General features: G+C 45.1%; 2 protein-coding genes across 2 annotated transcripts; both read right to left on the bottom strand.

Annotated features, from left to right (window-relative positions):
* Nucleotides 1-3,158: 3,158 nt before the first annotated feature.
* LOC114583281 (C-type lectin BpLec-like) lies at nucleotides 3,159-10,674 on the bottom strand. Its single transcript, XM_077916969.1, has 5 exons — nucleotides 10,605-10,674; nucleotides 10,108-10,199; nucleotides 8,801-8,941; nucleotides 7,778-7,892; nucleotides 3,159-3,415 (listed from the first exon to the last, which is right to left on the bottom strand). The coding sequence occupies exons 1-5, from the start codon at nucleotides 10,663-10,665 to the stop codon at nucleotides 3,354-3,356; spliced, it is 471 nt and encodes a 156-aa protein (XP_077773095.1). The 5' UTR covers nucleotides 10,666-10,674; the 3' UTR covers nucleotides 3,159-3,353.
* Nucleotides 10,675-19,840: 9,166 nt separating this feature from the next.
* On the bottom strand, nucleotides 19,841-26,385 carry LOC114582887 (regenerating islet-derived protein 4-like). Its single transcript, XM_028704235.2, has 6 exons — nucleotides 26,062-26,385; nucleotides 23,887-23,956; nucleotides 22,979-23,067; nucleotides 21,632-21,772; nucleotides 21,134-21,254; nucleotides 19,841-20,077 (listed from the first exon to the last, which is right to left on the bottom strand). Exons 1-6 carry the CDS (start codon nucleotides 26,134-26,136, stop codon nucleotides 20,010-20,012), a joined length of 564 nt encoding a protein of 187 aa, XP_028560068.1. The 5' UTR covers nucleotides 26,137-26,385; the 3' UTR covers nucleotides 19,841-20,009.
* Between the last annotated feature and the right edge of the window lie 255 nt (nucleotides 26,386-26,640).

Genomic DNA, 26,640 nt, shown 5'->3' with positions numbered 1-26,640 from the left:
AGGAAAGAGGTGGAATAAATTTGCAAGTAGATAATAAGTATGACCTGGTGCAAAAGGTGAAAGGGATCCTGCAAATGTAACTGTTCTGCAGAAGAAGGAACTTGACCAACTGTAGCTCTTTGTGCAAGTTCTGCAAACCCAAAGAGTGGTTTCTAATGCCTATTCCACCCCTATAGCCAAGTCACCCTTGTTAAGAAATAGTTGCATTTGTTAAGAAATAGTTGTAAAGAAATAGATGGTGCAGAGGTCAATTTGACATAGTAATGTTATGAGTTGGGAGCGGGGTGCCAGACCCCTCTAATCCCTGGATCCAGCAAGTGTTGAAATGTAATCAAGCAAAGCTCTCTTCCCGGTGAGGTGAAGTGGGACTAGGGGGGTCAGGGCAAGACGGCAAATGGGTTGGGCCCCCTCCCTCAACAGACATTAACCGCTTTACAGCCGGAGCCTGAGGCTTCTCATCAGGGGGAGGGATTAGCAATGGATTCTTGTGCTTTGGCTCAACCTTGTCTTCCCCCCCCCCCACCTCCCCTTTCAGAGTGGTGGGGTTATCAGGCGAGCTCGCAATTTGGCACAGCCGAAACCCTGCACCCAAAACTTCCTTTTGAGTTTTGAGCACAGCACCCTTGTGTTTCCCCCTAGCCGCTCTCGGCAATCTAGCCTTCACCGTGATCAAGGCATGCTCTCCGCAGCCATTTGCGGCAACCCATGACTATGACCTTCACAGTCCATCCATCTTTGCCACTCAAGGTCCAAGAGCACCAACTCAAATTTAGGTGGTGGTCACAGGGAACGAGGAGCACAGCACCTAAGGGACCCTGCCCCCAGCAGTGCTGCACACTGCAGTCAAACCTAAAAATAGCTACAAATTCCCACCCCAAAGCAAACTGTGTTTGATAATGGCAAGAGCCCATGCATCCCACTGGCCTCATTAGACACTTGCTGGCATGTTAGATGTCTGTCAGAGAAACTGCTAGGTTTCCTTCTAGGCAGGTAGAGACTTACTTTAAGAAAAGAAAAGCTCAGAGTCTGGAATGCTTGCAGGCATGAGTCCTGGTGCAACGTCATCATTATAAGACAGCAATCCGTACCATTCCGGTTGAGTTACAGTTCTTAATACATTTAAAGGCAATTAAATAGTACAAACAGGGTCACCGGGTGTGAGGGGATAAAAGGAACATAGAGGCAACCATCTGAGCCTTTGACATGCAGCATCATTGCTAAGGATCCTTAATCACATAATTGCTGCTGCTAAGGAATCAGAGGAAGGAACCTGGGACTCTGGAGGGGAGCCTCCCAGAACAGCAGAAAAGGAACAGGGCAAGTTGGTGATATTTGCTGCTAGCCCTGACATCAGGCAAAGGACGAAAGTCTGCTTCTGTTCTGAGATGTGTTTGTTAAAGCACTTTCCTCCGCTTCGACATTATTTCAGTCACTCCCCAAGTACAGTATACAGTACTGCCTTTACAGTATAAAAGGCAATTGGGTGGCTACTCAGAATTACCTTGCTTGAAAGATCAAGGCTTTCTTCCTACTGAGAAAACATTTGTGAAACGCCTATGCCCCACCCCATTTGCCATGTCTGCTTGTCACCACGGGGCTGTTGCTTATTGATAGACCGTAGCCATTCCACAAAACAAAAAATATAAAATGAATCAGAAATACAACCATAAAGCCATCAAACATCTCACAGGTGCAGCAAGTTAAAATTCTTACTTAAACACATGGGTTGTAATTTTCTGTTTATCGTGATTGGCAAAATGTTTTGTGAATGCTTAAGAGTATTTCTCCTTTTATTCCAGGCTGCACTGGAAGATCTAGGCAGCTTTTGCTGGGGCTGGTCGAATGAACAATGCAGCATCCCAGGCCTTGTCAGAGGTCACTGCTAGGATATAGTTTCGTTCCACCTTTAGAACAGGCATGTAGAGTTGTTGTATGTCACATGTCTATTTACTTCCAGCACAGTCTGCTGGCAACTTCCGTTGTATATAGCTTTTGCCTGTGCCATTTGCTTGGACACAAAGGGAAGCAGACATATTTTTTCCTTTGTCCTGATGCTGAATAAATGCTTGTAAATATGCTTACATATGCCTCTGTCCGCTACTTCTGTTGCAAAGAGTTCTTATCTCTGCTAGCTTGCGTGCTCAGTCTCTAAAGGTCTCTGAGGCTTGAGTTGCAGTTTTGATGCTGATCCAAGAACCGGAGTTCGCCCGGCTGCTGGCCGGTGGGCTGGAGCCAGCTGGGGGCCTGTCAATTGCCCCCGTCTCCCCGGACATATCCCAACAGTCACATGCTCTGAGGAGCTCTGAGAAAATGAGTGTGCTTTAGGATGGGAATTTGTAGCTACTTTGAGGTATGAATGCTCTGTGTGTTGTGAGCAGCGGTGATGGTAGAAGAAGTGTCCCCAAGGCAGGGCCAGCCCAAGGCATCCTGGCAACTGAAGCAAATGAGAAAATTGCACCCCCAAGAATCATAGTTAAGAAGTCTAAAAGACAATGGGCCTCCTTTACATGGTAGGGGATGCTGTTCTTTCCTGCTTCACCTGCCTGCCCAAGAACTACACACCTTGCAAAGGAGGAACCAATCCTCTACAGCCTTTCTTGTCAGCTATGCTGAAAGTCAGGCTTATCCTAACTAACAGCAACATGCCAATGTTCCTGACTCCAGTACCTAGTAAATGGCTTCAGGAAGGGATTGAGCACTTGGGTTTGTGGAAGAGGTAAAGGCAGAGCCAGGATAACCTCTCCTCCTGTGACTTCAGCTCCTGCCACCCCATGCGATTCCAGCTTACATGACACCCCTGTCACTCACCCCCAGGTCCCCACTTGTGGGCAGCTGGCACTCACCCAGAAAAGGCCTTCCAGTGCCAATGCCCTCATCATCATTCTCTTTGCCATTCCCTCAGGGCACATACATAATGCACCCATGTAACAGGGGCAGGTCTCTCCTATCATCTATGATGTCCTTGCATTATAGGAGGGAATGTGGATGCAAGCAGGGCAGGCTGGTGGAGACAGAGGAGACAGTCAACAAGAGCAGAAGGCCAATCTGCTACCCATCCCAGCTTGCCGTCTGAGGCAAGAACTTCACCTTGCCTCATGGGTGGGGTGGCCGTGCTTGTAAGTATGGATGGACAAAGCAGAACAGCAATGCAATAAGGAAAATATGCATGGAAGAGAATTTATTAAGATGATGCTCTGCTGCAGGTCCAAGAAAATTTCAAAGGGAAGGGGGAAATTGAAGAGGCATCTCTATAGCAATGGCTATTTTGAAAGTGATGAGAGAGAGCAGAAATACATATAATGTCAAGGAAGCTTCCCAGCCAACACAGTGGAGAAGGGAAGTCTCCTTTAGAGTTATTGCTTGCAGATGAAGGCGTACTTGTTGTTGCATTTTACGTCATTCCACTTCTTAAAACCTGAAATTCAAAACAAAAATTGTAATTCAAGAAATAAGGAAAGTTACTTCTTATTGCCTATTATTCCTTTCCCCAATGTGTAGAAGAGTTTGGATTTGATATCCCGCCTTTCACTCCCTTTAAGGAGTCTCAAAGCGGCTAACATTCTCCTTTCCCTTCCTCCCCCACAACAAACACTCTGTGAGGTGAGTGGGGCTGAGAGACTTCAGAGAAGTGTGACTGGCCCAAGGTCACCCAGCAGCTGCATGTGGAGGAGCGGGGAATCAAACCCAGTTCACCAGATTACGAGTCCACCGCTCTTAACCACTACACCACACCACACTGGGGGAATAAAATGGATTCAGACTTTAATAATAGTGAGGGAACCACCAAAAGGCCCTCAGAGCTGGACCTCTGTGCCCAGGTTGAACGATGGGGGTGGAGACACTCCTTCAGGTATACTGGGCTGAGTCCATTGAGGGCTTTCAAGATCAGCACCAACACTTTGAATTGTGCTCAGAAACGTAGTGGGAGCCAATGTAGGTCTTTCAGGACCAGTGTTATATGGTCTCTGCAGCCACTCCCAGTCACCAGTCTAGCTGCCGCATTCTGCATTAGTTGTAGTTTCTGGCTCACCTTCAAAGGTAGCCCCACACAGAGCGCATTGCAGTAGTCCAAGCGAGAGATAACTAGAGCATGCACCACTCTGGCAAGACAGTCTGCAGGCAGGTAGGGTCTCAGCCTGCTTACCAGATGGAGCTGGTAGGCAGCTGCCCTGAACACAGAATTGGCCTATGCCTCCATGGACAGCTGTGAGTCTAAAATGAGTCCCAGGCTGCACATCTGGTCCTTCAGGTGCACAGCTACCCCATTCAGAACATAGAGAGTCCTCCACACCTGCCATCCCCCTGTCCCCCCAAAACAGTACTTCTGTCTTGTGAGGATTCAGCCTCAATCTGTTAGCTGCCATCCATCCCCCAACTGCCTCCAGACACTCAAAAAGGACCTTCACCGCCTTCACTGGTTCTGATTTGAAAGAGAGGTAGAGCTGGGTATCATCCGCATACTGATGAACACCCAGCCCAAACCCGCTGATGATCTCTCCCAGCGGCTGCATGTAGATGTTGAAAAGCATGGGGGAGAGGACAGAACCCTGAGGCACCCAACAAGTGAGGGGTCTGAGCACTCGCCCCCACCACCACTTTCTGAACATGGCCCAGGAGGAAGGAGCAGAACCACTATATAACAGTGCCCCCAGCTCCTAGCGCCTCTAGACAGTCCAGAAGGTTGCCATGGTTGATGGTATCAAAGGCCGCTGAGGGATCCAGCAGAACTAGGAAACAGCTTTCACCTTTGTCCCTAGTCCACCAGAGATCATTGACCAGCGTGACCAAGGCAGTTTCAGTCCCATGATGAGGCCTGAATCCCAATTGGAAGGGATCCAAATGGTCCGCATCCTCCAGGCGTGCTTGGAGTTGTTCAGCAACCACCTGCTCAGTCACTTTGCCCAAGAATGGAAGATTTGATACTGGGTGATAGTTGTCCATATTGGCCATGTCCAAAGATGTTTTTTAAAGACGCAGTTTAATAACTGCCTCTTTCAGCGGTTCCGGGAACGCTTGCTCACAGAGGGAAGCATTCACTATCCCCCGGAGCCCATCACCCTGCCCTTCCCGGCTCACTTTTATGAGCCAGGATGGGCAAGGATCGAGGAGACAGGTGGTCAGTTTCACTCATCCAAGCAGCCTGTCCACATCCTCGGAGGTAACAGATTGGAACTGATCCCATGCAACTGGAATAGACAGGACTCTAGCACTCTCCTGCTCCAGCCCTGCTCCCATGATGGCATCTACCTCTTTCCGAATCTGAGCGGCTTTGCCTGCAAAAAAGTTGCAAAATCAATGCAGGAGATCTTGGGGTCCTTACCAGGCCCCAATGGTGAAGGTGGTTCTGTTAGACTGTGAACCACCTGAAAGAGTCTCCTGCTGCTGTTTTCTGCAGATGCAATAGAGGCAGTGAAGAAGGACCTCTTCACCGTCGCTATTGCCACTTGGTAGGTTTGACGTTGAGCTCTAACCCGTTTCTGGTCCAATTTCCACCACTGGCGCTATTGCCACCACAGTGATTGTTTCATCACCCTCAGGTTTGGGGAAAACAATGAGGCTGCCAGGCTCCATGCAGTTGGAGAGAGCGCTTTGGAGCCAGACAGTCGATAGCTCTGCTTAACTCCGCATTCCAGCGGGCCACCGGGGAATCAGCTGAAAGGCCATCAACATGAGATAAAACATCCCCTACTACACTCTGGAAACCATTTGAATCCATTAAGTGGAGGGGGGGTCCAAATCAGTCCCACCTCCCTGCAGAGGGAAAGGGTTGTGGCACCAGGAAGTGATCTGACCATGGCACTTCTTTTGTTTCGCTTTTACTTAGTGTCAGATCACCCACATCCATAGAGGTGAACTCCAGGTCTAAGGCATGTCCGCAACAATGAGTTGGGTGAAATTCATTCAGGGACATCCCCATGGAGGTCATGCTTTTCACGAAGTCCCAAGCAGTGCCTTGTAAGGTCGTATCAGCATGGATGTTAAATCCCCTAGGACAACCAAACTAGGTGTCTCCAGGAGAACATCCGCCACCACCTGAAGCAGCTCAGGCAGGGAATCCTTGGTACAGCAGAGAGGTCAGTACACCAAAGGAATCCTGTACTGCCCCTGTTGTCCAACTTCCAGAACACACGCTCAGAAAACTGGGTCTTCCCAATAGGACGCCTGGTGCAAGCTATTGACTTCCTAAAACTCACTGCAACCTCGCCTCCCCGCCCATATGAGCTGGGTTGCTGTGTAAGAGAAACCTGGTAGACAAGCAGTGGCAAGGACAGGGCCATCTTCTTCATCCAGCCAAGTCTCTGTTACACATGCCAGGTCAAGTCCTCCATCCTGCCGTGGATCTCAGTGGTCTTGTGAATCATTGACCTGGCATTGCACAGCAGCACCTTCAGGTAATGTGGGTCTCCCTTGTTGATTCCAGTATCCTTGTGGTCAAGACCAGACCCAGAGGCAGGGATAGTCTTCAAACAACAACTAAACCTGCCTCCTCGTTAATGACATGGTCTGGTCTTAGCGTCACGCCTCCTCCTACCCATGATCACTGAGATCAGGTGTCCAAGTGCACCCCAGCCATTCTGTTGACTGGGGCCCACTCCCAGACAGTCCTGACCCTCTCCCCTTCAGAACAGAATACAAACTATACAATGAACCAATAAAGCAGTAGAAAGCAACAGCAACAAACAATTTATAATTATACTAAAGTTAAACTAATCCCCAGGCCCAACTAAATGTTTATCCCCCCCCCCCCCGACAGAGCAAAAACAAAACAAAAAACCCAAATTTAAAACGCCACAGATTAAAAATTTTAAATTTAAAAGCATTTTCAACATTTGCCCCAACCCCAGAGTTTGTTCCAGTGAGTCTGGACTTTTCAAGACTCACAGCAGGGCTGTGACCCAGAACTAACAAAACATATGAAGGTCACTCACTGATCACCTGGCTTCAAAGTCTTATATGTTATATTGTGCTTTTAATATTCTGTTGGGAGCCACCCAGAGTTGCTGGGGAAACCCAGTCAGATGAGTGGGGTATAGAAGAAGAAGAAGAAGAAGAAGAAGAAGAAGAAGAAGAAGAAGAAGAAGAAGAAGAAGAAGAAGAAGAAGAAAAATGCTCTTTGAGCCTAATCATTTTGTTAAGAAACATGATAGAATATAAGATGGCATAACCCAGACCTTAGTTTGGCAACCACTGTTTTCTGAACAAAATATGTGATCACATGCAACCGAAGAATGAAGGTTGACTGCAGAAAAAGATTCTGCTTCATGGTATGATTGGAAGTGTCCCTAAAGGATCAATAAGTTGGACCACTTCTGGTCAGATCTCCAGAGATATTGACTTGTGAACCTTAGTACAGAGAAGCACCAGGCTGAGAGTGTATCCACTCACTGGCAGAGGATGAGGAGTGAGAGGGGAGTGCCCTGCCCCTAGCAGGGCGATCTGGGCAGGGTGCCATCGTGGCTTCCCCCCACCAGTGCTGGGCACCCCAGCCCTGCAAGCAGCCCCCCCTGCCCCCAGGATGTGCACCAGCCCCGCCCCCACCTGCTCTCCGCCCCCCCAGTGCCAGAGCATGAAGCTCTGCCACTGTATTTACTCATCTAATACCCAGAGTAAACCTTTTCAAATGAATGAACCATCAGTAGCAATGACTAACCAGAGTATTTTGAGTTTGATTTTTCTGGTTTTTAAAATCAGATACTACCCTTTGAAATACTTGAAACTGATGGAGTGATAGGCATGAAACCTTTTTTTGATCAGTCCCTACAAATTGCTTGCTTACCTGCGTCCTTTAGCAGATGCACACAATATTCTTCATTGTTGTAGTTGTCTGGGCGATGAGAATCCCAGCGTTTGTAATTGTAGATCTCGTCATCCAACCACCTCCAATGTCCTTTCTGCAGCAATGTGATAGAACAGATCATACATTCATTCGAAACGAGGCGGCCAATGCAAAGATCACGTGGAGAGTTGGCCAGTTATGAAGCTATTGCCAGTTTATGATGGAGATACAGTTGTACCTTGGTTCTCTAATGGAATCCTTTCCGGAAGCCCGTTCGAATTTCGAAAACATTCAAAAACCAAAGTGTGGCTTCCAATAGGCTGCAGGAGCTTCCTGCACTCAATCAGAAGCTACGGAAGTCACATCAGACGTTAGGGTTTCAAAGAACGTTTACAAACTGGAAAACTCACTTCCGGGTTTACGGTGTTTGGAAGCCAAAACATTTGAGTCACAAGGTGTTCGAGAACCAGGTACGATTGTATTTGTAGGAAAAACACTGGGACCTAATTTGAATAGTAGAGTGCTTGGTATCTGGTGGGCGGGACTTGTGTGTTTTGCTCCGGAGCCCCTCCCTTCAGTGTCTGTGTTCCGTTAAGAATATCAGTTAAGAGGGACCAACTGCATCTTCTCGCTTCTTGCCTCAGACTAGCCTCATGTTGTTGTATTTAGTTTCTCTTATTTTGTTATTTTGTTACAGTTTTCTTTATTATTCAAAGCTTAGTTTACATTTACGTGAGCCACTTATTTTCCTCAAAGAACAAGAAACTCTGCTGGAGAATGGTGGAACATCCTAAACTTGGGTGAGTGAGGGGATATTATTCCCAGTTTGCCAGGAGGATTGAATATGTTAATCATCTCCCCACTACCACAACAATATTAGAGGAGGATTCTATAAGAAAATTGTGGAAAAGTCACATATTGGAGTCACATGGGGAGACGATTCGGATAAGGATGGAATGGTGATGCTAAGAAGCTGTTACTCAGTGACAATGGCCTGAAATTGAGAAAGTAAAGGCAACTCACCTCAGTGGGATCATGCAGCCCAATCCAAACCTGGCTTGCATTTTTCTGGTGTGCAGAGATGTAATTGGCCACCACATCTGACTCTTTCTCATTGAGGATGGAGGCAAGATGGCTCCCACAGCCATAGCTTAGGCACTCATTCTGAGAATAGCCAAGCAAGTAAATAAGTTCAACTGCTATTACTAACACACACACACACACACACACACACACACACACACACACATAAAGACTCTTTCCCACAAAGCTTTCCCAGAGTGGTTCACAACTTGTCAAATAAGCAATAACAATTATTTAAAAATCATAAAACACCAGTGGTGGAGAGTTGGAAGTTTTTCAAATAGGAACTAAAGCAGCTGAGGAAGGAAGAGAGAAAAAGGGGTGAAGAAAATGCTGTGAGTGGAGCCAGGCCCCTTTCTCCATCCTCTGGACCTGCTGGGAAACTAAAGAAACCTGCTGGACCTGCTGCACACGAGTGCAATTAAAGGTGCTTAAAGCACTCAATCTTGGTGCAAGAAAACCACCTTGAAGCTCATACACAAAAACTGGGATGAATGCAGGAAGGATGCTCATTGTCATGATTTGGCTGAACTCTTTTCAGCCGATGCTGGAAACATCTTTGTTTAGACAAGCCTATGCAGTTATGCAGAATGTTGACCTGTGTTTTAATCTGGTTTTGGAGCTTATCCTTGAATTTAACTATTATCTTAATGTTTGAAATAGTTGTTCTTAACTAGCTGGGTGATGTCAGGTTTTCAACACCATGATGTATCACCAGCCAAACATCACAATCTGTCGATACACCATGATGTTGAAACAACAATCTGTATTGGCCCCAGCCCTCAAGGCATGGGGTAAAACGGCCACAGCTCTCATTGCAAGAGATGAGGCACTTTCATCCCAACACCCTGCAGAGCTGAGGATGACACATCTTGTTTGCGCTGCTTGGCTTGGGGGTGGGAAGGCTCCACTCCCCCCCCCCCCAGCTGAGTGAGCCCTGAGGTCCCTCCTGCTCACATGCAAGCTGGAGGGACAAAGGGGCAGAGATATCTCACATCTTTTCACTTGTGAGATGGTACCTTCTTGCCAGGCCATCTCTCCTGACTGTTAATTAAGCTTTCTTGGCTCCTGTGGAAACAGGTTAATTGAACACAATGGGTGAGCAACTCTCTTTTGATTATACCAAGATGCTGGCCAGGTATTGTCTCCCAACAGCTCACACTGATAGCCCTCCTCACAAAAATGTCATCTGAAACCCATGACAGCACCTGATGTGACAGCTTGGTTGGTGAGAAACAGCTTCTTACCTCAGCTTCAGACCAAGTTTTCTGAGAGTCAAAATATGCATAGCAGCTGCCCTGGGCTTTCAGCCAATTCCTGGGACAGGATCTGGCCTTTACTGTATGGAGAGAGGAGTAAAAGAAGAAAAAGATGGGGGGGGGGACAAAAGCTGTTCGAATGCAATTTTCATTGTGGAATCCTACTTCACCTACAAATTTGCACAGAAAAGTGGGACAGAAAGCAGGGAGGCAAACAGTAAGTGGATTCAGAGTCAATGACAGGCAGTGCCACTCCCTGACTGGTTGTAAATATGAATATGAGGAGTGGTTCAGAGCAGACTGAGGTTGGTAGGGCAGTTCCCTATTCACCCTAATGGACCTGCTTCCATTGCCTGGTTATTTATTCCAACAGCCTTAGCTGGGTTACCATCACCTGGAAATCTGACAAGTAGTTTTGTTTTTATAAATGCTTAACCCCAATTAAAATTTCTGGGGAATTCCCAGATAATTGTTAAAGCACTCACCTCCTGGGAAAGAATAGGAGACCAGGAAACCAAAAAGGCAAAGGTAGGTGACAACCCCCATCTTCTGGTTGACCTTCAGTGGAAGGAAATGTGCAGCAAATTAAAAACTTATCCTTACTTATTGGCATTGTCAATGTGGTGATAGCAGGAAGAAGTAAATCAGTATTTTCTGTTCTTAAAATCATAAATGGGAAGATTAGAGAAAGAAGAGAGAACCCAAAACTTAAAGTTGGCGATTGTTGAAGTATCATGGAGTCAAATAAGGTTCGTGTGCAGAGGCACCCAGTGCTGACCATGTTCCATCTTCTGGTTGACCTTTTATGGAAAGGAAAGTACAGTAAATCAAAACCTATCCCCACTGATTGCCATTTTGTCCATGTGGTGATGGCAGGAAGAAAAAGATCTTTGTTGGCAGAAGGGCACAGGGAGCTCAGGGAGCAAAGGGTACTCCCTGGTGGTAGCCCCACAGACAGGCAAAGGAAGGACAGAGATTGCTTTGGATCTGCTTAATCCAATCTTATTGATTCATGCAAGAGGCCCCAGAGGTGGGACACCATCAGAACCTGCCTGGAAATGGTGTAACTAATTATCCCCTTCCATTGGAGCCAATGAAGGGCAACAAAGAAAACTCCCACAAAACCTTATGCCCTGGGCAGTGCCAGGATTCATGGTGGCAGGTCACCTGCCATGTCCCACCTCACAAACACACTTATGATTCTGCTGGAAAGCAATTGATAGTAATCAATCGAGCTCTGCTGGCATAAGAATACAGATAGTTCATTGAGTGCATAGAGTGCAGTACAGATGGCAGCCCCCAAATAAAGTGCAAATCAGCAGCCGCATTGTCAGGAAATCTGCTTGACGTAGATCCACAGGAGCTTTGCCCTTGTTGCATCAAGCACAGTGAATTTTCCTGCCCCTTTGCTTATCCCACCGATTCCCTTCCCCTGCAGTGTCTCCTTAGGATGCTTGCTGCACAAAAGGACTGACTACAGCTGACTGGGCTCATGAATGAATTTGAGAAAATTTTCATGGGACAAATCCTCATCAGTTTTAGTATCTAAGGAAGGCGGGTAGTGTCCCATTTCTTCGAAAGCCGTGCTTCCTTAAAATCTGGTTTCAGTTCCTCAGAACAGACATGATGGGCAGTGCAGTTCGACAGCCATGGAATGTGTAGAACGATGCAATACAGTCCTACATTGGTTTCTGAATCCAATCCATTCCAAGAGTCTGTTCTACTCCCAAAACAGTTCAGAAACCAAGGCACAGCTTCCAATTGGCTGTAGGAGCATGCTACAGCCAATCAGAAGCCGCTGAAGCTGCGCTGGACATTCGGCTTCCGAAAATCATTCGGAAACCGGAACAATCACATCCGTTTTTCGATCCTTCGGGAGCCAAAAAGTTCGAGTTCAAAGGCGTTCGGCTTCCAAGGTTCCACTGTACTAGGATACAGCATGCATAAAAATGCCCATATACATGAAAATAGCATTAGAAGTGCATTACAGAAAGGAGAAATGATTCCAGAAATGTGTAGATTGGAAGAAGTTCACTGTTATTCTGGTTTTTTAAAAAGAAAATTGGCAGCTGATGTGAAAGACTGAAAGAGACCAAAATTGTCAGATTCGCTCATCCCGACCTGCAACTTACCCAAGCTCTGTCCTGTTCAGGATATGAATGGTGCTTCCTACAGTGGCAGGTCTGTGTCTCAGGCTGCTGGGATCATTCTTATATAGAGCTGGGCTAGGGCAGGGCATGGAAAGGCAGGAAGAAAGATGAAGCACTTACCCATATATGGACTACAGATTAAGAGAGAAAAGGCACCGAAAGCCACAGACAAATTGATTGGGTGGATATTCAGAGTAATTGCTAACAGGAGCACTGGGTATAGGGGGTGCAAGGAGCTTCAGTCCCCTTAATATTTTGAGGCGGGGGCTGAGCCCCCCCCCAATATTTAGGCTATAAGCCCAGAAGAAAATCTCTTATTGGTGCCAGTTCTCATTTGCTACCATTGTAGGGCTAACAGCATTTTGTGCATGCCTGTGACATCAAACACATGCCTAGCACTGTGCATTCCAAGCAGTGTGATCCTAACATCCCAAGTGCAGAGGAGGAGGAGGAGGAGGAGGAGGAAGAAGAGGAGCTGGTGCTTGGGTTGCTTGGAGTACACCACGTCAGGAGGAGCTGAGGCCTCTTTCTCTGGCAGCTGCAGAAGGAGAGGCGGCCACAGACGTCACTGCCCTGCGCATAACCTCCTCCACCCCCTGAACATTGAAGGGGCTCAGCTATGGCCCCAAAATTATTCAGGGGCCCCAAAGTGCTCAGCCACACACACACACACACACACACACACACACACACTGAGCTGGCACTTCCGGAAGGAAATAAATGGCAGAAAACTAAAAAGTATCTATGGTGGCCTGATGCAAAAGTTGACTGGGCTCCTGCCAGAGGCTGATTTGGGGGAGCATGACTGGTTCAGTTACCCTGAGCATGGAGCCCTGGGGGCACCTCAGATTTGGCCCACAATAATGATGTAGAACGGAGGGGAAAGGGGTGCCAGATTTTGGCATCACACAAGGCACTGCTGAAATGGGAGACCCCCAAGGTCTGCCATTGGTCCTGTGCATCTAAGTTCTGCAGAAGAAGAAACTTGAGCAGCTGCAGCTCATTGCACAAGCTCTGCAAACCAACGTCATGGTTGCCAATGCGTGTGCCACCATTATAACTAAGTCACACTGGTTGAGAAATATTGGCAGATGGTTTGCTGGTCAGATTGAGATAATAGTTTACAAAATCCCTGCAATGTACCCCAGTGTTCTTATCTCCATATTTGCATAGAAATGCACCTTGTGAATAAATGAATTTAGTCTTGCTGCTAATCCTTAAAGCCCCCTAGAGTTGTATGGGCGCCATTCTGCTGCCCAAATCCCAGATGCATCCTACCTTACACTTTCTGAGTACCTTGGCAGCTTGGATCCCTCTGAAAGAACAGTTCTGGATGGTTGAGAGGTGGGATATCAGTATGATATATGCATAGTTTGGGGAATATAAATCTGAACAAGATGAAGGCACTGTGAGTAAGTGGTTCCTGTATCCGAATGGGTGGAGTTGCACTTCCTCTGAAGGAGCAGGTATGCAGTCTGAGGATGCTCCTTGATCCCGCTTTCTTGGTGGAAGCCCAGATATCCCCTGTAGATCAGAAAACAACAGGTTTGACAGTGGGTTGGTGCAATCACCATATTCAAGGCTTCCCTCACACTTGAGCTGGAAGCTGGTTACTGCAAAATGCTGCAGCACAGTTGCTGACTCCTTATTATTATTATTATTATTATTATTATTATTATTATTATACCCCGCCCATCTGGCTGGGTTTCCCCAGCCACTCTGGGAGGCTCCCAACAGAATACTAAATACAGAATAGAACTTCAAACTTTAAAACCTTCGCAATACAGGGCTGCCTTCAGATGTCTTCTAAAAGTCAGGTAGTTGTTTATTTCCTTGACATCTGAAGGCAGGGTGTTCCAAAAGGCGGGTGCCACTACCGAGAAGGCCCTCTGTCTGGTTCCCTGTAATCTCACTTCTCGCAGTGAGGGAACCACCAGAAGGCCCTCGGAGCTGGACCTCAGAGTACAGGCTAAACAATGGGGGTGGAGACATTCCTTCATGTCTACTGGGCCGAGGCTGTTTAGGGCTTTAAAGGTCAGCACCAACACTTTGAATTGTGCTCGGAAACGTACTGGGAGCCAATGTAGGTCTTTTAAGACCGGTGTTATGTGGTCTCGGTGGCCATTCCCAGTCACCAGTCTAGCTGCCACATTCTGTATTAGTTGTAGTTTCTGGGTCACCTTCAAAGGTAGCCCCACGTAGAGCACATTGCAGAAATCCAAGCAGCTCCACTGCTTAGAGATCTGCAGTGCTTGCCAATTTGCAACTAGAGACCATGTTGAGTGCAGGCTTATCCAAATTTCTGCTTGTCCCGTGGCTAGAAAGCATGGGTTTGAGCAGTTTTCCACTTTACCCATGTTTTCTAGGCACATGTCCAAGTGGTTTTCCCTTTGCCCTACTCTCCAGAAAATAGGTGGGGCCATTCTCCCAGCTCAGTAGGCAAAGATAGAATTTGGAATAGAGTTTGGGAGTTGTGTGACCTAGAAGAAAGCCGGAGAGAGAGTCAGAGCAAAGTTTGAGAGCCGTGTTTGATTTCTGCTTGAATCCAAGCTTGTGGTAATGACAGAAACAAGACCCTTTGGTTGACACTGTGAACTCCTGCATCATAGGCTCAGGTTGTATACATGTGTAAATGAGCCCTATATCATAAAGACACCATAGTCGCCACTGTGCCTCATTGTCCAAAAGGAACCACAAACTCTGGGTAAGAGCCCAGAACTCCTGGAATCTCACACTGCTTGGAGAGTAGAGTGGTGTGCAACAATTTTAAGTCTGAACTGTTTGCGGCTACTTTTCCTGAGGGATAAATGCTCAGTGCATAGGTTTGAAAACACCTATGGCTTTTTAAAATAACTTTTATTTTAAAAAAACAACAACCAGAAGCTTTTTTATTAGGAATTGTAGGTGCCGAAGAATTGATGCTTTTGAATTATGGTGCTGGAGAAGACTCTTGAGAGTCCCATGGACTGCAAGAAGATCAAACGCATCCATTCTTAAGGAAATCAGCCCTGAGTGCTCACTGGAAGGACAGATCATGAAGCTGAGGCTCCAGTACTTTGGCCACCTCATGAGAAGAGAAGACTCCCTGGAGAAGACACTGATGCTGGGAAAGATGGAGGGCACAAGGAGAAGGGGGCAACAGAGGACGAGATGGTTGGATAGTGTTTTCGAGGTTACCAGCATGAGTTTGACCAAACTGCGGGAAGTAGTGGAGGACAGAGGTGCCTGGCGTGCTCTGGTCCATGGGGTCACGAAGAGTCGGACACGACTAAACGACTAAGCAACAACAAAAGGTGCTGATATTCCAAAGGAGCAGGAAATACTTTTTATGTATGCAACAACAGCCACACAGATGCTACTAGCCCAGAGATGGAAAGAAGACAAAGTCCCTACCAGAGAAGAATGGCAAATAAAGCTGTTGAAATGGCAAAACTGACCAGAAAGCTCAGGAACTAAGAATACCAAAACTTCAATAAAGAATGGAGGGGAATTTTAATTTACTTCAGAGACCACTGTAAGCAGATAAAAACATTAGCAGGATTACAATAACACTTGTAATGTAGAAGATATTATGGATAAAATGGAGAGACCTAAAATTTGGATGATGAGATAATATTCAGTTGAAAAGGTTTATAATAGGACGCATGGAGGGAAAGGTGGGAAGTCTAGAGATTTGGAGAAATCTCCAAATATGGATATGTATTTTGTATTGTTATAATTGTAAAATCAAATAAAAATTATTTCAAAAATAAGAAAAGAAAAGAAAATACCTGTAGAGTTAAAATCGAGGTGTGGAAATATGGAAATATCGATGAGATTTGAACATGCTTCAAGTTTCAGACTATGGGAAGTCATAAAATTAAAAATTACAATTAGGAAGATCATTTGACCTTTTTTATTTCAGTTTTTTTGGATTATGATTTGATATGTCAATTGGATGTCTTTTATTGGAAAATTAATAAAAATGATCTAACAAAAAAAGAAAAGAAAACATCTGTGACTTGAGGTTACCTTTGGTAATTTCCATCTTGGGCCGGCCCTGCTATTCCGTGTCAAGGGTGGCCAGAGGCAAAAGGTGGCAGGGCTCCTGCACATCTAACAGTGTCCTGCAAAAGAAGGGACTTGAGCAACTGTAGCTCATTGTGCAAGCCAACTATGTGGTTGGCCATGCCTGCTCTACCACTATAGCCAAGTCACCCATGTTAAGAAATAGTTGCAGCTATACAAATCCAAAGGCATTTGCGCAACTTTTGATAAGGATCATGGGGCATGGCTGACCTTGTGGTTTCCAACAGTTATTTGCAATTATCCACACTTGGGAGAGAGATAACAGCTTCTAACATCCCTTGTAATGCAGCTTGGTGTAAATTACAGGTTGGAAGTCTGGTTGAGAGAGTTTATTTATTTCGTAAAAATTTATACACCGTTAGATTGTGAAAAACCTCAAAGCAGTTTACCATAAATAAAACAGTGAAATCAAGAAATATTTACAGCCCTGCTTTAAAACATACAAAAGTTAAAATACCAAAACAGATCAAAATTTCCACCATTATCTAAGCATATGAGTAGGCTTGTCTAAACAGGAATGTTTTTAGCAGGATGTGTGTGGATATGTAATCATATCTGTGTTATGGGTATATGAGCACCATGCGACAGTGAGAATGAACAACATTGATTCAGATCTCTTTCCAATTGGATGCAAGGTTGTCCCCTTTCCTCTCTCCTTTTTGCTCTCTCTCTACTATAGGAAGCTTTGGCTGCATTGATCAGAGAAAATGATCTGACTCGAGGAATTAAAATAAAGGACAGGACACACAAAATAAGCTTATTTGTGGGTGGTGTCAAATCCTAAGGAGATTTGAGAGCCTGTTAAAATCAGTGTCAGCTAAAATGAGGGAAACTTTGCTAAGGCTTCTTCAGAGATGGTATCTCCACACCTCCAAGATTGTCCTGCCTGACTAATAATGTAGACCCCAGCTGCTGGAGGGGGTATATGATTCAAGGATCTTATCTTCATCTGTGGTGGAGTTGTAGTTGAATGCTCAACTATTCGCCCAATGCGTTCAGAGAAATAAGCCCCATTTTCAATACAAATGCTACTATGTCTCTTATGTTGGCATTACTTGGGTTATGGGAAGATAAACCTCCAAGATTACACATAAAAACCTATGGAGCTTTTTTTGTGTGTGTGTGGCAGCTAGAATGAAAATCACTCAATGCTGGTGGAATGCGGAGGGTCTTACTTTGGACTAGGGCTGGCCCTCTTACATCTGTAATCCATAAAGTTGTGGCCTGATTTGATCCAAAAGGTAATTTTGTCCTGTCTGATTCTTTCTGGAAGTCGGGCGATGAGGGTGGGGTGCCTGACCACACAAGTACAGGAGCTGTGCTGCAGCTGACCTGTATTGGCTGTTGTCTGGCAAGAGTTCAGATTCATCTTTACCCTCTAGAAAATCAGTCACCATTGGAGTGGCTACTTGCTTGGTTTCTTTCAGCCCTAGGCTGTCAAGAAATTCAATAACCTTTTGCTTTTGAATTAGGAGATAAGATCCAAGCTCTTCTCTCACTATTTGAAAGAAACAGTTCCCATTTCCTTTACCTCTACAGCTCTACCATGGTTTTCGAACAGCCTAGTTCTCAAACATTTCAGCTCCTAAACGATCAAAACCCGGAAGTGACTGTTCCAGTTTTCAAACATTCTTTTGGAAGCTGAACGACTGACAGGGCTTCTGCGGCTTCCTGCAGCCAATCAGAAGCCACGCTTTGGTTTCCAAACATTTTGGAAGTCGAACAGACTTCCGGAACGGAGTCCATTCAACTTCCAAGGTACGACTGTACTTCTTTGCTCAGGTATTCCACAACCTCTGTATAGTCTTGGTTATTCTCAGTTACAATCATTAGATTATCCACAAATGCCAAAACGTAAGAAAACTATTTATTTTTTGCACTTGGTTTACACACACATGTCTGCATGACCTTGTGTGTACCCCAGCTCTTTGAGCATGCTCTATAGTTTCTCATTCCATGCTCCAGCAGCATATTTTAATCCATAAAGCCCCTTCTGAAGTTTGCATACTAGATGCACTTTGGTTTGATAAAACATTGGGGCTGTTCCATATAAATCTCTTCCTAGATCTGGCCGTGCAAAAATGTGGCTATAGAAGACTGGTTATCCCACACTGTGAGGACTCTAATAATAATAATAATAATAATAATAATAATAATTTATACCCCGCCCATCTGGCTGGGCCTCCCCAGCCACTCTGGGCAGCTTCCATAGAAACCAAAAATACAGTAAAATATCACACGTTAAAAACTTCCCATTCTTCTGAATGTCAGGTAGTTGTTTATCACTTTGACATCTGCTGGAAGGGCGTTCCACAGGGCGGGCACCACTACCGAGAAGGCCCTCTGCTTGGTTCCCTGTAGCTTTGCTTCTCGCAATGAGGGAACCGCCAGAAGGCCCTCGGCGCTGGACCTCAGCGTCCGGGCAGAATGATGGGGGTGGAGACGCTCCTTCAGGTATACTTGACCGAGGCCATTTAGGGCTTTAAAGGTCAGCACCAACACTTTGAATTGTGCTCGGAAACGTACTGGGAGCCAATGTAGGTCCTTCAAGACCGGTGTTATATGGTCTCGGCGGCTGCCCCCAGTCACCAGTCTAGCTGCCGCATTCTGGATTAGTTGTAGTTTCCGAGTCACCTTCAAAGGTAGCCCCACGTAGAGCGCATTGCAGTAGTCCAAGCGGGAGACAACCAGAGCATGCACCACTCTGGCGAGACAGTCCGCAGGCAGATAGGGTCTCAGCCTACGTACCAGATGGAGCTGGTAAACAGCTGCCCTGGACACAGATTTGACCTGTGCCTCCATGGACAGCTGTGAGTCCAAAATGACTCCCAGGCTGCGCACCTGGTCCTTCAGGGGCACAGTTACCCCATTCAGGACCAGGGAATCCTCCACACCTGCCCGCTTCCTGTCCCCCAAAAACAGTACTTCTGTCTTGTCAGGATTCAACCTCAATCTCTTAGCAGCCATCCATAATAACTCAGCACCCTTAACAAAGTGCATTTCCCAGAATTCTTTGGACGAAGCTATAACTGTGATGTAAAGAGTGCTTTAAATGTATGGTGTTGAAGTGACCTTGGTGTCAGATGTCAATGTTTGTGGTACGGTGTGTATGCCACAGAGGACAGGAAATTGCATAGGTGCAGCTGGCAATGTAGGGTTGCTTCAATCGAAGCACCATCTAGTGAAATGTTCTCTTGTACTTTCACACTTATGAAAGGAGACCCTTGCAGTCCACCTTAGGTGTCCCAAGATAAATCTCCAGCATCTACAGGTGGGACAGAGAATGTCCCCTGTCTGAATGAACCTGGAAATCCACTGCCATTCAATGTGTCTATTATTGAGTTAGATGGACCTATGGTCTGACTTAGTATAAGCCAACTTCCCATATATTTCTTGGATGATCATCTTAGAGCAGTCTGAGTGGATTGCGAAGGACAGAAACACACCAGGAAATATGTGCATCCAAGAGAATTTATTAAGTTCATAGTGGGGTGTAGGCACAATAAAAATTTGTGGAGAAGAGGGGAACCAAAGTGGCAGCTCTTCAGTTATGGTCATTTTTAAAGTGATGAATGAGAACCCCTCTTTCACTTTGAGGACTGGAAGAGGAGGTACTGAGATCAGAAAGATTTCCAGCGGGCTAGAGTCCAGCGAAGGGAACTACAATCTTCTTTAGGATGATTGTTTACAGACAAAGGCATTTTTCTCTTTACAGGTAACAGCATTCCACTTCTCAAAATCTAAAACTCAAAAGACATGGCACAAATTATTTCTTGTTGCTCATTATTTAACGACCTGTTCCATGCGGTCTAGAGCAAACAGGAAGATTCAGATCCATCCAGGAGGCCCACCTTCTGTAGGTCACTTGAAGTGGGTGGCCCACCTGTTAATCTCCAGACATCAAACTCGAAGTGTACTCCTGATCCTAAATATGCTACTAAATTCAGCGTTTTTTTGAATATTGCACCTTTTTTATATCACTGTTCAGGGAAACAGAAAAAGGCACCAAATTCAAAAACTGCAAATGTTTGCTGCAATGGAAGAACTGGGAGCCCAATTGGTTTGTTTCAGTGTTTAGAATGAACTACCGGTAGATCAATTGAACAAAGTTCAATGAATTATTTCAAAAATCTCTGAACTGCACCTGAATTCCCATAATCCCCACACCTGAATTTCCATAATTAAGTTCATTTTGAGGCAGAATTTTGTAACATTTCTAATTTATCTTCAAGTTCACTCCTCCTTTCCCCACCCTATCACTCCTCCTTTCCCCACCCTATATTAGCTTTCAGTTAAAAAAAAAGTCAGACAGACATCTGGAAAAAAAGTTAGAAAGTGAAATGTGGAGACAATGTTCTAAGGAGGTGCTGCTGTTACTAAGGACACCAGTAAATTAATCACAGTTGATATGCAGTCAAAAAGGAGGAGTGTAAGACATTTCCTGTATCTTCCCTGCTGAGGATATTTGCTGTCTTCCAGCAGGAGCAGCTTTCAGCAAGACGTACAGACCAATGAACAAAGCAAATTATGCTTCATGCATATTTCTATTATGATTTAGTCTAGGGTTTCCGAAACTTGGGTCTCCAGCTGTTGTTGGATTACAACTCCCATCATCCCTAGCTAGCAGGACGTCAGGGACGGTGGGAGTTGTAGTCCAAAAACAGCTGCAAACCCAAGTTTGGGAAACCCTGATTTAGTCAGAAACAACCCTAAGAAAAGTTTGGAACTGATGGAGAAAGCAGGAGGTAGTGGACAATCCAAAACCTTTTATCTGTTCCTGCAAATGGCTTGCTTACCTTTCTGTTCCTTCAGCTCTACACAAAACTTATTTGCAGCTGGAACAAACAGGCCTGGCTGGTTTACATTCCAGCTTGCGAAATTGAAGGGAGAATTATCCGCCCACTTCCACTTCCTGTTCTGCAGGAATGAGATGGAAGAGATTGTGTGATTAAAGAAGAGAGCTGTTGTTGTTTAGTCGTTTAGTCGTGTCCGACTCTTCGTGACCCCATGGACCAGAGCACGCCAGGCACTCCTGTCTTCCACTGCCTCCCGCAGTTTGGTCAGACTCATGTTTGAAAGAAGAGAGTAGCCCACCACAAAAACGGAAGAGTTTGACCAACCTGAAATTACTGTTTGTTATGGCGGAGACATTTGAGGAGAACCCCATCCCACCATAGAAAATAAAGGAGAATTTGTGTATGGAGTTCAGACTAGGAAATTGTTGAGATAATTGCGTTGCTAAAGAGCCCTATCTCTGATGACAATCAGGAACAAGCTATGTGAAAGCAGCTCACTTGCAAAGGATCATAGAGTCCAATCCAGACATCTGTGCGTGTTTTCTGTTGTGCTAAGATGTACTTGGCTACAATGGAACATTCTTTCTGATTGAGGATGGAGGCAAGATGGACCCCACGGCCATAGCTCTGGCAGTCAACCTAAAAATGGAAAAGGAATTAGAGAAGCTTTGCTACCATTATCATATCTCACCAGTAAGATTATTGCAGAGTTGGAGCTTGCCAGTGTCAGATCTATTTCCTTGCATCAAAGTTTTTAATATTTTCTGAATTAGACTTTCTTGAGTATTTTTAAGATGAACAGGTCTCCCCGGAATATTATAAGGCAATGCTGTCCCATACTAACTTGTGTGATACAATGTTATTGAGCCTGTCAGTATTTTGCTGGAGGAATTTAAGCACATACCAGAAAATGTTACGTTTGCACAATTAGAGTGCTTTAAAGCATCATCGTGGCACAATAAATCTACTTCTAAAAAGAAACAAAAAAGAATTGTGGCTAGGAAAGTGATGGGGAAGTGGATTGAAAAATATGGGATCTTTGGAAGATGTATAAACACTCCCACAACCAACTCAAGATGAATATTCAGTGTTCTATAATCTCCCTGCAAACAAATCAGAATGAATGGGTGAAAAATATGCAACCCAACCCTCATGCAAACTGCAAGAGAATCAGGATGAATACCCAATGGATAGGTCATCTGGAAGAGCCTTAAATTTGTCTTTGTACAACCCCAGATTCAGAAGCATCTTTATTTGCAATTTTACAAACATTTCAGGGAAAGAGAACATATGGTTGGATATATACAATGAAACTTGACCTTGAAGGATTGGCTTTGGAATGCCTGCTCAGTAGAAGAGCAACGTGGGGGGCGATCCGCCCCAGGTGTCATCCTGAGGGGGGTGACATTCGGTGTGCCGCCCGCGATGGCTCCCAAGCCTCCCCCAACTCCTGAGCTGTCAATATGAAGGGGGAAGACCGCCAGCAAAGTGGCACAGCTCTCCCCCTTCCCCCGACGGCTTAGGGGAGAGTCGCGGGTTGGCGGCTAGCCCCTGAGCATGGCTAGCCCCCTGGGATGCACATGGCTAGCCCCACCCCTGGGTGCACAGCATGTGTGCCACTCCAGGTGCCAGAGCACCTAGCTCCGCCTCTGTGTCTGCTTTCTTTCTGCTTGAGCTCTGCAACTCAGATGATCAGACTCCATCTAATCAGCTGAGTTCCCTTCCTTTTGTGGTCAGCCCTCTTTTGTTAATTCAAAAGTATCGGCTAGATATTGTCATGGGACTGCCCATGCTGATTGCCTTTCTCATTGTATTATGCCTTGGTTGGTGAGAAACTCCTCTTACCTCAGCATCAGCCCATGTCATCATCTTTTCAATATATGCATAGCAGTTGCCCTGATTTTGCAGCCATCCATTGGGACAGGCAGCCTTGGCTGTTTTAGAGAGAAGGAAATGAGGGGAAATAAGGGATTAAAACAGTAAGCAGGTTGTTCTGAGTGCGACATTACGTATACCATTGGTGATTCCATTTAGAAAGCACAAGTTATTTAGAAACCAGTGACTAGAGATCTTGTTAATATTAGAAGTTTAATTTGCATAAAATGTATGCATTGAAGTTTAAACGTCTGTAAATGTTTGCATTTGCAAAGCAGGGAAGTTTGCATTAAGCAAGAGGTTTCACTCTAGCTGAAAGCGGAATGCTGGTGTTTTTCCATTTAAGGCTTACCTGATCACTCTTCTCTGGAAACCCAAGTAGATCCCTCATCAGCAGGAAGTTGAAACCTGAGAAACTCAGTATCTTTGTGTTGTGGGAAGCCAGCAGAGAGATTGCCAGCTCAGCGTGTTGGGAGAAGGAGCCTCCAGCATAATGGAGTATGTCTCTGAGATTGGACTGTATTCAAGGATTTAAAAGACTGAACTGCATTGCTGCTACTTGAGTGCAATGTGTAACTTTGTATTTTTGTTCTTTGTGACATTTATATGCCACTAGTTTTTAGACTGCTCTGCAGCAAAGCTTTGAAACTAATTCTTGGGATGGAAAGCTCATTTATTTCTGCACAAGGTCCAGATCAGGGATTCCGCTGACCAACTCCAATAAATTATGTCTAATTTAAACTCTCCTGCTTCCGTGTTCTAATAGGCTTAGCTGGGTTGCCATCTCTTGAAAATCCACTAAGTACTTTCGTTCTCATGACTGCTTATTTTCAGTGAAGATTTCTTGGAAATTCTCAGGTGTTTGCTAAAATGCTCACCAGGACTGGAGACCAGGATTCCAAGAAGGCAAAGGCTGAAGTAGGTGACAAATCCCATCTTCTGACTGACCTTTTGGAAAAGAGGAATGTACAGTCAATTCAAGCGGTGTGTTGTCAATTTTGCCATTCAGCCAATGTGGTAGGGAAGGAAGGAAGGAAGGAAGGAAGGAAGGAAGGAAGGAAGGAAGGAAGGAAGGAAGGAGAGATAAATATTTTATATCCTATAATCACATTTCTCCTTTATTTGAACTTCCATGAACTGAGAAGCTTAAAGAAAGAAAAGAAAACCTGAACTTAACAGAATGTTAAGATCTGGAAAGACCAACTTGAAGACCAACTGCTCAGGGCAGGAATCTACACCATCTCTGATTGTCCCCAGCAGATAATAATCCAGCTTCTGCTTATATACCTATGCATTTTGCTCCATTGTCGAAGAACTCATACCTTTGTGGATTGTCTCCTATTCTTCAGCTAAAATCTACTCGCCTGAAATTTCCACCCATTTAGCTTTGTCCTATGGTGCAAGGGTGAACAAGTCTGCTCTATCTTTTTTGAGACAGCCCTTCAGATATTTGAACGCTGCTATGCTTAATCTCTTTAATCTTCATTTATGGGGGGAACACCTGAGTTGACATAGTTATGTCCTGTTTTCGAAGAAAAACTAAGATCATGTCAGCGTGTGGATATATGAGAGGTTTTTTTAAATCCAAACTGGAAGGGAAATGTTGCATCATCATCATCATCATCATCATCATAATTATTATTATTATTATTATTATTAAAATGTAGTGCCACAAGGAGGAAAACAGTGCATGCTGGCAATCTTGTAGGGCCATTTCACCCATTACACAGTAGCAAACCCAGCAAAGGGAAAGCCCTAGGTTGTCCCTCAATGGGGTATTTTTCTCTACAATATGTATATCCTGAATGCAACCCAAGATCAGAGGGGAAATAAGAGAGACCAAGTCTACTATGTCTACCTGTCAGGTTTCAGAGAATCCGATCCCCCCTCCCTCATGGCTGGCTGCCAGAAATGGGAAAACAAGGTGTTCTTACCAAGATAATTTATTCAATATTCACAGAGACATAGGATGTCGCCTCTCAGATAATGGTGTTGCTCCAAATAAGTCCCACCCCTCCGTCTCTCCTATTATACATCATTCCTACATCAGCTAATCTGTGTGTTCTGCCTCTGAGCTTTCTGTTCTCTTACTCTCAAAGCCCACCGGGACCTGAGAGGGCAGTTCAGGAATGCTTCCTAAAGACACTGAGTCTGTCAGCTGTCTCTCCCCTAGTTCTTTTTCCTCCTCCTGCTTGTCATCCAGTATCTCCCAGCTTCTCCCCTCTGCAGCCTCTGAATTATTACCTTCTGCAAACCACTCTTCTAAATCTATGCTGTCTCCTCTTGGAAGGGCAGAAGAAGGGGAGAGCGGTCTCCACCATTCCTCCTCAGTCCAGTCTCCTAGGACCTCCCTGATTCTAACATGACTGTGTCCAGAGGTGATCATCTGTGCTCTCCCCCTTTACATTTTCTATCACTTAATCATTGTCATGAGGGCAACCTGGGATCAAAGGGACAATGCACATACACCAAGGCCAGATGGTACACCAGTCTACAGAATTTTTTTATTAATTCAATCTATCTAGAAGCTCTCAAACATTTATCACATTCACACATGCTCTGTAGGGATATATATTTACCAAAGACTGCTGCTCTGTCTGATTAGATGGCTGTCAATGGACAGGTCCTCCAGGTGTTGCTACAAAGGTCTTCGACCCAAAGCGGGTCTGTCTCCAGAGTTCTTATACTCTCTGCTCAATCTCTTATTATGTGTCAGGTGGATGAATATGTTGATTGCAGAGCTTTTGTATTATGTGCCCCTTTTCTGGCAGTGTGATCCATCTCTATCCTTGTCCCCGTGTCTCTAGCAAAAAGGACACAATGGTCCTGCAATGTGACATTTCTTCTTCCAAGGAATATTGTTCCTTAAAAGAAAGTCCTGGTGATCTGCAATAGCCATCAGTCACCAGGACTTGCTGTTCCTCTTTGGCAACCTTGCAGGTATTGACTTTTCATTCCAAACATCCATCTGTCCTTCTCTCATTCATACAAGTTGCAATGAATTACATTAATGTGGTAAGTGTAGTGGAGACTTGTTATTTTGAAAATAATACCTGGTATGGTGTGCGACAATCCCCTTTTTGATCCTGAAATGTTCTTCCAGGTGAAAACCAAGGCCGAGGCATCATTTCTGAAAAATAAAGTATTGATTGAATCTACTCAGGAGCTCTCAATTATACCACATGTTCACACATGTTCTGCGGGGATATAGTAGCCAAGGAGAGTTGTTATGTGTATGACTGCATTCCCAAGGCAATTTATTCCATTTTCCTGACCATTTGCTAACTGTTAACTTGTATGTTACATTCAAGCATTTGCAAGCTTCTGGAAACCTAGTGGAATAAACCACAAGTTTAGCATTTATTTTTGTGCTATTTCCTTCGAGGGGGGGGAAATATATGTTTGCAAGCCTGGAATCCGCTTCCAAGTCTGGAAGTCTGTATGCACCACCTGAGGCCATGCAAGTTGCTCCACAAGTGCCTTTCCCAAAAGAAAGATGTTTGCAGAGCATCACACACACACACACACACACACACACACACACAAACACACACACCAGTTTGGTCAATGGGCATAGATGAAGCTCCACTATACCCTTTCTCTTAGAAAAACTGCTTGCAGAGCACTACTGG

This window comes from Podarcis muralis, chromosome 13, assembly GCF_964188315.1.
Source record: "Podarcis muralis chromosome 13, rPodMur119.hap1.1, whole genome shotgun sequence".
NCBI classification, from domain to species: domain Eukaryota; kingdom Metazoa; phylum Chordata; class Lepidosauria; order Squamata; family Lacertidae; genus Podarcis; species Podarcis muralis.
Note: the sequence above shows the minus strand (reverse complement) of the source record. Positions and strands in the feature narration are given on the sequence as shown.

Excerpts from the sequence above, each read along its gene's own strand:
- LOC114583281 (XM_077916969.1), bottom strand. The coding sequence starts at position 10,665 with ATGGGGGTTGTCACCTACCTTTGCCTTTTTGGTTTCCTGGTCTCCTAT. Across the intron at positions 10,200-10,604 it reads CTCCTATTCTTTCCCAGGAG|TAAAGGCCAGATCCTGTCCC; the intron begins GTGAGTGCTTTA and ends CTCTCCATACAG. Across the intron at positions 7,893-8,800 it reads GGCTGCATGATCCCACTGAG|AAAGGACATTGGAGGTGGTT; the intron begins GTGAGTTGCCTT and ends ACATTGCTGCAG.
- LOC114582887 (XM_028704235.2), bottom strand. The coding sequence starts at position 26,136 with ATGATGCCTCGGCCTTGGTTTTCACCTGGAAGAACATTTCAGGATCAA. Across the intron at positions 21,255-21,631 it reads GACTCTATGATCCTTTGCAA|AACAGGAAGTGGAAGTGGGC; the intron begins GTGAGCTGCTTT and ends TCATTCCTGCAG. Across the intron at positions 20,078-21,133 it reads AGAGCTGAAGGAACAGAAAG|ATTTTGAGAAGTGGAATGCT; the intron begins GTAAGCAAGCCA and ends TTTGAGTTTTAG.